This window comes from Mus pahari, chromosome 10 (genome assembly GCF_900095145.1).
Source record: "Mus pahari chromosome 10, PAHARI_EIJ_v1.1, whole genome shotgun sequence".
NCBI classification, from domain to species: domain Eukaryota; kingdom Metazoa; phylum Chordata; class Mammalia; order Rodentia; family Muridae; genus Mus; species Mus pahari.
This window is the reverse complement of record NC_034599.1, coordinates 73,252,094-73,266,975: the sequence shown is the minus strand read 5'-3', so window position 1 is coordinate 73,266,975 and position 14,882 is coordinate 73,252,094. Positions and strand designations below refer to the sequence as shown.

The 14,882-nt window shown below is 45.2% G+C and overlaps 1 protein-coding gene across 1 annotated transcript in view; it reads left to right on the top strand.

Moving 5' to 3' along the window:
• Positions 1 to 3,332: 3,332 nt before the first annotated feature.
• Positions 3,333 to 14,882, top strand: part of Slc17a5 (solute carrier family 17 member 5) — a 41,946-nt gene continuing 30,396 nt past the window's right edge. The window contains exons 1-3 of the mRNA XM_021207519.2: positions 3,333 to 3,490; positions 12,571 to 12,767; positions 14,609 to 14,842. Coding sequence (XP_021063178.1) covers positions 3,397 to 3,490; positions 12,571 to 12,767; positions 14,609 to 14,842 — 525 coding nt within the window. The 5' untranslated portion in view covers positions 3,333 to 3,396. The remainder of the gene's footprint in view (positions 3,491 to 12,570; positions 12,768 to 14,608; positions 14,843 to 14,882) is intronic.

Here is a 14,882-nt window from a genome sequence, read left to right as displayed (position 1 = left end):
AAGCATAGAAAGAGGTAGAAATATAAATAAATAGATAAATAAATAGATAGATAAATAAATAAATAAATAAATAAATAAATAAATAAATAGGACATCGCCACCAGTACTAACCACCAATCACAAATTACATCATATCCAGCACATCCCCTGGAGAATATATGACAAGAAAGGCTCCCTACTCTGGGCTGTCTCCAAGACAATCCATATCTTTACTTGGTTGGTTGGTGTTGTTTGATTGGGTGGGGTTGTTTGTTTGGTTGAGGGTTTTTTTTGGTTCTTGGAAACATTCTAAAACAAACAAAATGAAAATGAAAACTTCCGGGCAGTGGTGGTGCACGCTTTTAATCCCAGCACTTGAGAGGCAGAAGCAGGCGGATTTCTGAGTTTGAGGCCAGCCTGATCTACGGAGTGAGTTTCAAGACATAGAGAAACCTACATAGAGAAAACCTGTCTCGAAAAAAAAAAAAAAAAAAAAAAAAAAAACAATGAAAATGAAAACTACAAAGTACTAGTTTAATTACAAGGAAAACATTAGACAAACTCAGGTTGAGAGACTCTCTAGAAAATCATCAGTATTCCATAAAACTGACAAGGTCAGCAAAAAAAGGAAGAGCAACTGAGAGAGCCTAAGGAGATACAATAATGGAACTTAATATGTCTCCTAAATAAACCCTGGAAGGGGGGAGGAGGGTGCAGGGAGGAAGACAGGTAAAAAGGAAAGAAGTCCAAATAAAGTATGACGCTCATTAAGTACCAAAATGCTTCCATAGTTGAAATAAATGTGTCATACTCTCATAGATCTTGAAAAGGGGTCAAAGTTGACACGCTGTATAGAGAGCTTGTCAGGAGCCAGTGCGTATAGGCTAGGGCAGATCCACGACCCATGTTGTCTGTCACCTATAGCAACCTGAACTCTCAGTCAGATAAACCCAGGATCTTGACTTCACTACAGAAAAGAATTTCAGCATAACCTGGATGAACAGGGCCCACATTTATTTAGAAAAGACTTTAACCAAGATTTAAGCATTGCAGCCGGACGTGGTGGCGCACGCCTTTAGTCCCAGCACTCAGGAGGCAGAGGCAGGCAGATTTCTGAGTTCAAGGCCAACCTGATCTACAGAGTGAGTTCCAGGACATCCAGGGCTATACAGAGAAACCCTGTCTCGAAAAACCAAACCCAAAAAAAAAAAAAAAAAAGATTTAAGCATTGCTGTTAGGGAGAATGACCGGTATTTGGGGAGAGAATAATATTCACCAAAGACGTGTACTAGCAAAGGTGTGGCGTTCTCAAAGCTAAGTGAGAATTGCATCTAAGTGTCTTGGCAGTCGCTATATATATGATTTTGGTGGCCTTTAAGTTACAGCTTAAAGTGTTGCTAAGAATCGCACGCGCGCACACACACACACACACACACACAGACACACACACAAGCAGGGCAGGGGTGGTGCTTGCCTTTAATCCCAGCACTGGGGTGACAGAGGCAGTCCTGGTCTACATAGTGAATTCCAGAACAGCTAGGGCTACACAGTGAAACCCTGTTTCAAAACACACACACACACACACACACACACACATACACAGTTTAGTAAATGACAGGATGCCTGTCAGAGTGCCATGGATAAGACTGCCAACTGATGTGGTAAAACCACGGATCATGAAGTTACACAAGAGTGTACCCTAAGTGGGGCTTCTGGTCAGAGTCCTAGAAATCTTCCCAGGTTTACAAGTCTAGGAAAAGAGAAAGGTCATACTGGAAGGATGCTTAGGCCTTACACGTGATCCTTCACAGATCCTTCCCAGCACATTGTGTTAATTGCGCAGGAATTCTTAGCTCAGCTAGCAGGATATTTCCCCCAGACCTGGGAGTGAGGGGCTCCTTTCCCATGTCCCCACAAAGCCAGCCTTCCTATCCTACCTCGAACTCTGGGTACTGACTTTGCAACTTTTCTGTAACCTGAACCTTCTCAGGTAATAAGTATACTTAAACATGATGCTGCTGATTTCAAACTTCCCAAGGCGGTTGGAATCTGATTCCCTGTGTTGGAAGATTCCCATGGCGGTCCCTGCCAAAAAGGACGATCTCAGCAATCTTTTCTCAGAGAAACGGAATCAAGAAGGGAGAGGAGATACAGTGTTGAACAAGCCTATTGACTCATACAGGACTGCAGAGGTGCAGAAAGCTGAGAGCCCTGAGGCTAGAAATCTGAAGCCGGCTGCTGGAGGAGCCCTTCTTCCCCTCTATACTCGGTGGGAGCCAGGGTACAAGGGGATGAGTTAGGGAAGCTGGTCTTTTTGTTCTAATCAAACCTTCAAATAAATTGAAATCCACCCTCGTGGAGGACAAGCTAACTGACACATCAAATTAACCACACCAGAACTGCTGTTTGAACATACATTTTATAAGAATTTGCCAGGTAGCATACTCAACAGCTTATCTCTACAACTGTCTTGAAATCTACAAAAAAAATCTATTTAACTTGAAAACTTGCCCATCAGCATTTACTGGCCCAAGAGTTAGGGAGGTCTTTAGTAAGTCTCAGTCAGCCCTTCTTCTAGACAGGGGCCTCACCTGACTTACTGAACCTCTGCTCTTCCTTGGTCTGCGTGGAATTCTTCAAGGACAACTACCACATCTGTCTTTTCCATCGGTTTGCAGATATGGCTTTTATTACTCAGAGGCCCGATGGTCCCACCAAGGCTGACTGAAGCGTTTTCCTAGTTCCTCTTTCTTAGAGTCAGCAGTAGGGAAAATCTGTCCAAATTAGATTTACAGAGAAAACTCCCCAACGCTCATACATCACGTGGTGTGCCAGCTGGGGATGTAGGTCAATGGTATCAGCGTTAGTGTAATATGTGTGAGGCCCTGGGTTCAGTCCACAATATCTTCCTAAAGAGAAAAGGCAGCTGCCTACATTGGGGTTCACCTCTGAAACAGGCAATTTCGTCGGACAAAACATGATTTCCTTTGCTACTTTTCAAAAGCCATATGCTGTCGTAAAACGGACAAAGACTGGAAACTGTACTATAGACATCTAGAAGGCAAATAGTCCCTGCCCATTTCCCAAGCTCCCTATCACTGCGAGATGCAAAACCCCATCGCCGCCTTCAGGCTGTCCAATGCCCGGGCTTTTACTAGGGGAAAAAGAGGCCTAGACTCCCTACGGCCGGCGACACACCTCCTACAGCGCAAGCGCCACGCCCGACCCAGCCCTACCCACAGCGGGGGGGGGGGTTGCCCGAAACTAAAATGGCGCCTTAGGAACAGGCAACCAGAAATGGGCGTGTCCTGGGGCGGGGCAATATCTCGCCCCGCCCAGCCAGCACGGCGAAGGGCTGTCCTGCAGGGAGCTAGGTTGGCCAAACAACGACAACGACACATCTGCTCTCCAGGCGTCATGAGGCCCCTGCTTGGGGGTCCGGCGGGAAACGATGAGGAGGAAAGCTCGGACAGCACCCCGCTCCTGCCGAGCGCCCGGCAGACCGAAGCGGGTGAGCTGCGGGACCACCGAGAGATTGCTAGTGGCAGCGTTCCTGGCGAGCGGGTGGTTCCCGGCCGTGGGCACCTTGAGGCAGTGGCTGCCGGGTCGGGAGACAGGTAGCCGGTGTAGCGCTGTGGGACGGGAGGGAGCTGCCTGTGGCGCTGGCGGGACTGAAGCAATTCGGGGTCGGATGAGGTATCCGATCCGAGTCAATGAGCAAAGGGGCCAAAGTGCCTCTCGCTCTCCTCCAGCGGCCGCCAGGTTTCCGCTTATGCCGGTCTGCAAGCATGTGATCTGGTAGCGCCTTGTTCAGGGAGGAGAGACAAAAACAAAACAACAACAACAAAAAGAGTTAACAGCTAGTCGGGTGTGGTGGCATACGCCTTTAATCCCAGCACTCGGGAGGCGGAGGCAGGGGGATTTCTGAGTTCGAGGCCAGCCTGGTCTACAGAGTGAGTTCCAGGACAGCCAAGGCTACAAAGAGAAACCCTGTCTCGAAAAACCAAAAAAAGAGTTAACAGCTGTTGAGTGTGCAGAGGACAGTTGCATAATCCTGCGAATATCTTGACTTTGTGCTGTAAGAGACCAAGATATTGCAGACACTTCTATTTTTTCCTTGTCTATCAGACTACAATTTCAGTTAAGAAACAGGTTATTCTCAAGATAAGATATCTTTAGCACTCTTAAGATAATATGGTCTAAGGTCTTGCAGGTGATACTTCAAAAAGCATCTTCCCGGCTTGGGGGGGGGGGGTGCATGTTGCTCAGTGATATAGTCCTTGCCTGACAAGGCTCTAGTCTCCATACCCACCATCCTCCAAAACACAAGTATGTGTCTTCACTGGATTTCGATACACTTTTGTAATATAGCTTCCTGAAGCTACAGAAAACCAAAGGACAAACCGGCTTGCACACATTCAAGGATATAGGTGAGAGAAAGACATGAACTGGAAATTTGCCTCCGTTGGCCGGAAACAGTCTTCTGTGGGTATATCTTTTGTTGACATTACCAAAGAATTCTTTCCTGTTTTAACCATACATAGGCAGATAGGCATCCTTCCTACTTGTGTGGGTAACTACCCTACTTTCTGACTTTATTCAGACTACTTCTGTTGGCTTTTTGGTGATCCGTTTTGGTTTTGTTTTCTTTTTAGAATAGGTTGTTGGGGGACTGGAAAGATGGCTCAGCAGTTAGAGCAATGGTTGTTCTTCCAGAGGAGGTGGGTTACATGGAAGCTTACAACCGTCTGTAACTCCAGCTCAGGGGAGCCAACACCCTCCCTACTCAGGCACACCTGTGGTACGCAGGCAAACATTCATATACATAACAGATTTTTTTTAATCTAAAATAGAATGTTTTATTTTGAAAATTGTAAGGCATCAGTGGGTCGAACCTAGGACTTGCATTTTTTGGTTGGTTGGTTGGTTGGTTTTCTTTGAGACAGGGTCTCATGTAGCCCCAGCTGGCCTCTATTTTGTAGCTGAGGGTGGCTGTGTCCTCCTGACCCTCCTGCCTCCACCTCCTGAATGCATGGAGGCAAGCACTCTGTCCACTGATTCACACCTCCTGCCCCCTTGGCTTCCCGCTTGGGTTAGAATCGAAGTTTGACACTTTGCCACTACTGTGGATTCCTTGTCCCTGTGCTCCGTCATCACATCCTCCTCGGTGCCTCTGCTGCGGACACGTGGCACTTGAAGTTGCACGCAAGGCCGATCGCTCCGCCAGTTTGGTAGGGATATCTACCTTGGCAGTCCTGTCTGTTCCACTAGGAGCCTCATGCCCCACAAAACTTAATTTCCCACAAATGAGAAATAACTACACTTCTTAATATGTGAGTTCGATTTCCAGGATCCAGAGAAAGCAGTGATAGCAGTTCAGTTCCTGAAGTTCCTGTGTGCTGAGTAGTGTTCTGTGTACTTTGCGGTTCATCTTCATCATTCTGTAACATGAGCTCAGTACAGTAAGCACTCTACGGTAATGTGAACTATTTGTTAGTAAACCAGCTCAGGTGAAGGAAGGTCCTATGTGCTCCCTGTGCCTCTCTCGAGTCCCTGCTTCTGCAAGTCCTTGTCCTTCTGCTTTTGCTAGAATGGCTGTGCTCACACCCACCCCACCCTTGCGGCGACCTGGCAACTTCTGCTCATTGAGGAAGCCTCCGTTAAATATCCCTCTTCCAAAAAAGGCCTTTCCTGGCTCACCTCCCGAGATTCGGGGGCCTCCTTCTCCCTTACATAGTAGGTACGTAACACTTTATTTTATTAGAAAAGCTTTCTCAGAGCCAGCCAATGATGGCGAATGCCTCTCATCCCAGCACTTGAAAAGCAGAGGCAGGCAGATTGCTGAGTTCAGGACCTGCCTGGTCTAGAGCGTGAGTTCCAGGATAGACAAGGCTACACAGAGAAACCCTGCCTTGAACCCCTCCCCCAAGCAAGCAAGCAAACAAACAAACAGAAAGTGCTTTCTTGGGTATGGAGATGGGGACTATATGAACGGACACTGAGTTCCTGTGGTCTCTAATCCCCACAGCTCGGCTAAGATGGATAGTCATAGAGGACACCAGGGAAACTAGCAGTGTTAAACATGCAGGGTTGTCTCTTCAACAGAAGGGATGTATAAACCGAGCAGTGGTAGCGCACGCCTTTAATCCCAGCACTCAGGAGGCAGAGGCAGGCGGATTTCTGAGTTCAAGCCCAGCCTGGTCTACAGAGTGAGTTCCAGGACAGCCAGGGCTATACAGAGACACCCTGTCTTGAAAAACCAAAAAAAAAAAATAAAAGAAGAAGAGATGTATAACCTGTTTTCCACCCAGAAGTCTGGGAGTGGATGTGGTTAATAGCCTGGTGTCCTGTGCTGTCTGTAGGGCCAGGCCACACCTGACTCCCCAGACTTTTGCCTACATCCCAGACTCTTCCTCTCCAGAGCTTTATCTTGGACGTTGTTTCTCAATCGATAGAACTCATCTTTATGGAAGAGGTCACGTGTACTTTGTAATGCCGTAAGCTTCGTCATGCACATGGGATTGAGTTAATTGTTGCCAGGAAACTTTTTCCCAAAATCATACTGTACTTAAGTGTACCTAAAACAAACTGTCCAACCTGTACTTAAATGTGCCTAAAGCAAACTGTCCTTCCGGGATTTGAACCAACACCAGCTGCTGAACTGCGTGCGTTGAGCCAGATTTCCTTCTTGCCTCACTGGTATCAACACTCTTCGGGCCCGTGTTGTTGGCAGAGAACCCCACAATCAGTGCTCAATGTGAGGGGCTCAACCGTCTGAGATGGTAAGAAAAGTTTCCTTTAAATAGAAGCAGAAGGCAGGAATTCAGTCTTCTTGCCCAAGGAGTCAGGATCTTAAGTGAGAGAGTAGAAAAAATCATGGGTTCTAATCAGTCTTCTGTGACAGACAACTTTATACAACTATTGAAACATTTGCTAAGACCCAGAGGAGGGGGCTGGAGAGATGGCTCAGTGGTTAAGAGCACTGACTGCTCTTCCAGAGGACCTGAGTTCAATTCCCAGCACCCATATGGCAGCTCACAACTATCTGTAACTCCAGTTCCAGGGGATCTGACACCTTCACGCCAATCTCTCTCTCTCTCTCTCTCTCTCTCTCTCTCTCTCTCTCTATCTCTGTGTGTGTGTGTGTGTGTGTGTGTGTGTGTAGGCAGAACAACAATGCACAGAAAAAATATAAATAAGTAAATAGATCCAGAAGAAAAAAATATTAAAAACAAGAGCTGTACAAGTAACTGTAAAATGTAATCCTTGGCTTCCTTACCAAGTAACTATTGATAATAAATATTAGAAGCACATAGGAACTAAAAGTAGGTAAAATGTCTGTCAGTTATTTTGCTAGCTAGTGTACACTAATGGTGGGCCTGCTCAGGAGAAGTATTTGAGAGCAAGAAAGAGAAACAACGAGACGGAGAAAAGACAATTTTCTGCTGAAAGAGATCTTGGCAGGGTGGGTCTGATGGAGTCCCACAACCGCTCAGGCATCCCAGCCCGGAAGTCACCCATCTCTGTGCATTTGGGATTCGTTCTCATGAACCACCTGACTGGAACTCAATCCACAGGCCCCTCCCTCTGCCTGGGTCTGGGAGCTCGGAGCTGCTTGGTGGAACACCTGAGTTCCACGGATAGGCGGGCAGGGCTCCACTGCTGCCACATGAGCTAGGTCTAGGCACCCCCAGAGTTTAGGGTGTATGGAATCTTGTTTTGTTTTAGGATCTCACTATGAAGCCCTGGTTATTCTAGAACTCACTCTGTAGACCAGGGTAGCATTGAACTCAGCTCCTCCTGCCTCTGCCTCCTGGGTACTGGGATTAAAGCTGTCACCACCACCTGCCACCAAATGGCTTTTCAAAAGGACAAGGAGCATATGTTTTATATACAGATTCCACATGTTCCACAAAAAAGCTTGTTACCCACCCTGGTTGTACAGCTCAATGGTCTGACCTTGCTAATCAGTCAGGTTTTATTTGGCATTTCTCAACCATTGAACATTTTAATTGACCTAGTATATAAGTTGGCAGGTGATGGACAGAAATGCCCCATGAGTGGAAACTGGCCTAACTTGAAAAGAAATATTGCAGCAGGATTGTGAATGTAGAGAGAGTGTAAGGGAAAGATGGAGACCTTTGGAATGAGGCCCTCCAGGGTGGAGTCTAGTTAACAGAGAGTGGGAACAGATGGGACAAGAGCAACTCGGGGACAGAAATGGAAGAAAGAGACAGAAATGCAGAAAGGTTCCGTGGGCTCCTTCATCTAAGTTCCCTTGCTTTGAAAATAAAAGATAAATTAAAAAAGAAAAGCAATTCTTTTGGGACACAACAGTGATACTGAACTGCTGGCACCACTGTCTCTAGAAAAAAAAAAAAAAAAGGCAGGAAAGAGCCTGCCTCAGGGCAGCCAGGGACAGCCATGGCTGTCGCTGCTAACAGGGTTGGTGTGGTGAGTGCCTGTTACTGAGACTATAGGAGCAGACCCTGCTGATTCCTAGACACAGCGAGAATACATCCAGTGACTCAGCGCATCAGCAAAATAAGGAATTCAATCAGTGCAGACTTTCTCCTTCCTTCTTTTTCTGCTGTGTAGCCTTGACTGTCCTGGAACTCACTCTATAGACCAGGCTGGCTTTGAACTCAGAGAGTTGCCCATGCCTCCCCAAGTGCTGGAACTAGAAGCTTGCAGCACTACACCACGCCCAGCTCAAAATGTTCAACACATTGTGGTATGGTTTTGTTTAGTTGGTTACTTGATTTTTACTTAAGATTTATTTATTTATTTTTATGTGCATTGGTGTTTTGCCTGTATATATGTCTGTGATCCTCTGGAACGTATGCCAGCTTCCCTAGAACTGAACAGACAGCTGTGAGCTGCCGTGTGGGTGCTGAGACCCGGGTCCTCTGGAAGAGCAGCTAATGCTCTTTTTTTTTTCTTTTTTTTAAAGATTTTATTTATTTTACGTATTTGAGTACACTGTCGCTGTCTTCAGACACACCAGAAGAGGGCACTGGATCCCATTACAGATGGTTGTGAGCCGCCATGTGGTTGCTGGGAATTGAACTCAAGACCTCAGGAAGAAGAGTCAGTGCTCTTAACCAGTGAGCCATTTCTCCAGCCTGCAGCTAATGCTCTTAACAGCTGAGCCATCATCTCTCCTGCCCTGGGTACATAGCCATGGCTGTCCCTGAACTCAGAGATCCTCCTGTCTCTGTCTCCTAAATGCTGAGATTAAAGGCATGCGCCACCACTGCCTGGCTTTTTTTTTTTTTTTTTAATTTGTATTTTTGTACATTACAAAAATTTCTAAAATAACTATGTAAATAGGCTTGGGATGGATTTAAGAAAGAAAATAGTAAATTGGAATAAAGCTTTAAAAAATTTTCCTATATAATACAGAGGCCAAGAAATGCAAACATAATTGCATGTTTCTCAAACCTCCGTGGAGGCCAGAAGGGATAAAACCAAAAGTCCAACCAATAGCAATGAATGAAAGTTAGATTATTTTGAAGTTTTCTCCTAAAACTATTTTTGGTACAGCCTGAGAATTCCATTACATCATACTGTATATAAAATGTAATAAAAGCTAGTTCTTCCTCCATGAGAGTGTTGTACTTGGGCATGGTTCACAGTTTTGTCACATCCACAGTGTCAGTTGTACTGATCCGTACTTCCCTTGCCTAGGAAATCCCAATTGCTCTCTTCTTCAGAATTTTCTGTGGTTAGTTCCCAGGTGCTTCGGAAAAGCCTGTTACCTAGCAGGAGAGTCTTAAGCTCAAAATTAAAATTGAGGTAAATTTTAAAGATCCTCATCAACTGGAACATTTGTGGTACATGTCTTTGATCCCAGCACTCAGTTGGATCTCTGAGTTCGAGGCCAGTCTGGTCTGCAGAATGAGTTCCAGGATAGCTAGGGCTACACAGAGAGACCCTGCCTCAAATAATTAATTAATTAATTCCAAATCTTAAATTTAACTTTAAATCTTTAAAAGTCCATTAAGTGGATTTTGTTTGTCTTTTAGTTTTATGCTTGCCTTGGTCTGATAAGTGGCAAGGGAGTATGTTTGTGGATGGCTCCCACTTTGGTGCATATGAACAGGGCAGCATCCTGGAGACCATAGGACAAATGAGTCCTCTAAAGATAGGTGACAAACCCATCAAGAGGAAGAGTAAGCCAGAAGCTTGGGAAAACATCAAGATGTTAGCTCATCAAGCCTAGACTGGGGAAATGACAAGGATCCAGTACAACCGAACCCAAAATGCTGCTGCTATATGCCCATTCTCCCTTGCTAATGCAGCATCCAAATGCCTTTTGGTCACAGGATAAAAGACTCGCCTGCATTAGGAGACAGTGTGATATTACTTGGTCATGCTAAAATTTGGTTTTAGGCTTTTTTTATTGCCAGTCCCAGGAATAGTTACTGATACACAAAAGAGAGGTCTCAAAGATGGCTTGCGTGGTTAGCAAAAACTACTAATGTTACAGCAAAAAATCCTAGCAAAATGAATCAAGAGATGGGTGGTTTGAGGACCATAGTTTTACAAAATAGAGCTACTATAAATGATCTGTTGCTCAAACATAATCTGGTTATCAACAGTTTCGTGTGTATGTGTTGCTTTAATGGGTCAGACTTTTCTCATAGTATTGATGGTCAAATTAATGACTTACATAAAGAGATCCATGGGCGAAAGCTCTCAAGTGACTTTTGAATGGTTATCATGGTTAAGGAGGCTTTCTCATTTGATTCTCTGTTCGCTAGTCTTGAAGTCCTCTCATGCTTGTCTATGTTAATAATATGCTTGCCTATGTTAATTATATGCTTGCCTATATTAATTAGGTTAGCCATAGAGCCAATGTATACAGCCATGGCCCCTATTTTTTCTTTTAAAAAATTAGAAATGGGAAGATGTAGAGGGTACAAGGTCCTTGTGCTCACAGATAAGTATGAGGGAAACCAGGAATGTTAAACACATGCAGGGCTGTCTCTTCAGCAGAAGGGATGTATACCTGTTTTCCACCCAGAAGGCTGGGAGTGGGTGTGGTAATAGCCTGGTGACCTGTGCTGTCTATAGGGCCAGGCCACACCTGACTCCCCAGACTTTTGTTTATTCCAAAATTTTATTTATTTGTTTCTTCCTCTCCAGACCTTTATCATGGGCTTTGTTTCTCTGTCAATAGCAACTGTGCTCATGGGAGATGTCATATGTACTTCATAAATGGAGCAGAAACGCGCGCGCACGTGCGCGCACACACACACACAGAGAGAGAGAGAGAGAGAGAGAGAGAGAGAGAGAGAGAGAGAGAGCTCATTTTAGAACTGAAAACCTTGAGGATGAAAAGATTGTCATCTTCATTTATTTCATCTAAGTAGCTCTAAACACAGGTGGCCAGAGCTAAGAGTGGACCCTGGGCCTCCCTCCCTCCTGTTCGCCTTTGTTTGCTGTCACACCCGCTCTACATTCCTGTGTGTGTAAAGCACAATGAGTTTTGATGAGTGCTTTGTTCCGTCACGCAGGCATGATCTTGCTTTGAACTCAGTGTGGTGGGTATCCAGTGGGCCAGCTCTCTGCCATGCAAGCTTGTTTTACCTCGGATCACTTTCACGGAGTATTCCAGTTCATTCATAGGCACATTTTCTTTCCTTCCTAAAAATACTTATGGCTAAACGGGTTTACAGTTGCAACCATTTTCATAAACCTGGTATCGATTTATTTTTACTGTAACTTTTAAAACTTTGTAGTCTTGTATTTTCTGGTTATTGACGGTACCTTAGAAAGGTAAGTTGCCTGACCTATCTTTTTAAGGATTGTCATTAATATTATGAAACACTTTGCTCACCTTTACATTTTTTTTTAATTATTTGTTTTTATGTGTATGAGTTTTGCCTGTGTGCATGTCTGTTCTCTGCGTGCATACCGTGATGGGAGAAGGCAATGGCTTCTCCAGAACTGGAGTTTCAGACTGTTATGAGCCACACTCTGTGGGCGCTGCTCAACTAACCCTGTCCAGTTTCAGACTCTAAAGAGCAGTCGGTGCTCTTAACCACTGGGCCATCCCTGCAGCCCCTTGCTCACCTTTTACAACCCCTTTATTTATTTAGTGTTGGGGATGGGAGTCAGAGAACAACTTTCAGAAGTCGGTTCCCCTCATCATGCTGCTCTTGGTGACCGTCAAGCAAGCACCTGCCCCCTGAGCCGTCATGCCTGCACTTTCTCCACCTTCCTTCCTCGGCCTCCAGACCCACATCTCACTCACATGATAAAGGGCTTATAAAGCCACAGCAACCAGGGCGTGAGGAGAAATAAACGTGCAATAAAAGGGGAACTATAAAAAGAATATCGCGATGGGAAAAACAGCCAGGCAGTGGTGGCGCCCGCCTTTAATCCCAGCACTCGGGAAGCAGAGGCAGGCGGATCTCTGAGTTCAAGGCCAGCCTGGTCTACTAAGTGAGTTCCAGGACAGCCAGAGCTACACAGAGAAACCCTGTCTTGAAAAACCAAACAAATCTTTTAAAAAAAAAAATATTTTCCTCTCATGATATAGAGATCATATAATTTAAAGTTTTCTCTCCATCTTAATTTCAGCTCCAGTGTGCTGCTCTGCTCGATACAACTTAGCGATTTTGGCGTTCTGTGGTTTCTTCGTTCTCTATGCATTACGGGTGAACCTGAGCGTTGCGTTAGTGGACATGGTAGATTCAAATACAACTCTGACTGATAATAGAACGTCTAAGGAGTGTGCGGAACATTCTGCCCCCATAAAAGTACACCACAATCACACAGTAAGTGCTGTTTTTTTATTAGATATTTTCTTCATTTACAATTCAAATGCTATCCCCAAAGCCCCCTATACACTCCCCCTGCCCTGCTCCCCAACCCACCCACTCCCACTTCTTGGTCCTGGTATTCTCCTGTACTGGGGCATATAATCTTCACAATACCAAGGGCCTCTCCCATTGATGGCCGACTGGGCTGTCCTCTGCTACATATGTAAGTGCTATTTTTAAACGAGAATTGGATATACTTAAAAACTGAAATACTTAAAAATGATGAAAAGTATCTGCCTTTATCAGAAAGATACCAAAATATTGGAGGGTTTGGGTTGATTTGGTTTTGTAGTCTCCCCCGATCAGGGTCTTTTTCTGTCTTCTTGGGAGTTAGTTGAACAATTAACTTAATTATAGCTCATGCCTCCACATCTGTTGATCTGTTTGGAAAGTAATTTTTCAGGTTCCTGAGGAGACCTTGAAGACATTTCATTGGTACATCACAAGATTTGGTTGTTTTAAATTATTTTTGGGTTTTTTTTTTTTTTTTTTTGGTTTTTCTTACTGTCTTAGAACTCACTCTGAAGACCAGGCTGGGCATGAACTACCTGCCTCTGCCTCCTGAGTGCTGGGATTAAGGACATATGACACCACTACCCAGCTGTTCTAAACCCTTTTTTAATTTTATTTTTTATTTTATTTCATTTCATTTTATTTATGTATTTTAGGTATGAATGCTCTGTCTGCATGTATACCTGCATGCCAGAAGAGGACATCAGGTCTCATTACAGATGGTTGTGAACTGCTATGTCTATGTGGTCGTTGGGAACTGAACTCAGGACCTCTGGAAGAGCAGCTAGAGCTCTTTTTTTTTGTTTGTTTGTTTTTCAAGACCGGGTTTCCCTGTATAGCCCTGGCTGTCCTGGAACTCACTCTGTAGACCAGGCTGGCCTCGAACTCAGAAATCCGCCTGCCTCTCCCTCCNGAGTGCTGGGATTAAAGGCGTGTGCCACCACGTCCGGCTCAGCTAGAGCTCTTAATAAGTGGTTTCTCCAGGACATTCTTGGGTGGGTTGTTGTTGTTGTTGTTGTTGTTGTTGTTGTTGTTGTTGTTGTTTCGTGAGACACAGTCTCTGTCTATATAGCCTTGGCTATCCCAGAACTCACTATGTAGACCAGGCATAGCACAGAGAACGTCTGTCCTTGCCTCCCTGAATGCTTGCATTAAAGGCATGCGCCACCACAGCCCAGCCCAAGCCTGTGGCTCTTTTTTGAACCTTCTAAGTCGAGGTTGTTCCGGCACCTCCACAGTTCCTCCTGTAAAGCAGCATCATAGACTGGCACACTTGATGAAGTTTATGGCTTTTGGTTCTTTATCCTTTCGCTTCTGGAAGCTACGTGTAGTAGCGGCTCACCTACCTTCTAGTAAGCTTGTCTCAGGTCTTTGTGATGAAGCACCAGAACCGAGAACAACTTGGGAAGGAAAGACCGTGTTTTATCTTGCCGCTTACAGTACCTCTTGAAGGGACGTCAGTGCAGGAAGCTGGAGCTGAGGCGGAGACCGCGGAGGAGCACGGCTTGCTGGACTCTATCCCATAGCCTGCGCAGCTTGCTTTCTATAACCCCGGGCCATCTTTCCACAGTAGCCTAGGCTCTCCCACATCCATCATCAATCAAGAAAATGCCTGTGAGTCCATCTGATGGTGGCATTTTCTTCATTGAGGTTCCCTCTTCCCAGAAGACTATAGCCTATGTCAAGTTGGGGGAAAAAAAAAAAAAAAAGCAATGTGCTTTGCAGTCCGAATCAGCAGTTCAAAACTTCAAAGTCAAAGGATTGTTCTTTCTACTGCTTCACAGGGTAAAAAGTACCAGTGGGATGCAGAAACTCAAGGGTGGATTCTCGGCTCCTTTTTTTACGGCTACATCATCACCCAGATCCCTGGCGGATACATTGCCAGCCGAGTCGGAGGGAAGCTGCTGCTGGGCCTCGGCATCTTAGGCACCTCCGTCTTCACCCTGTTCACACCGCTGGCCGCAGACTTAGGGGTGGTGACTCTCATCGTGCTTAGAGCACTGGAAGGGCTGGGAGAGGTAAAACTTTGGGTTCTTGTTTTACTTCTTTTTTTTTTTT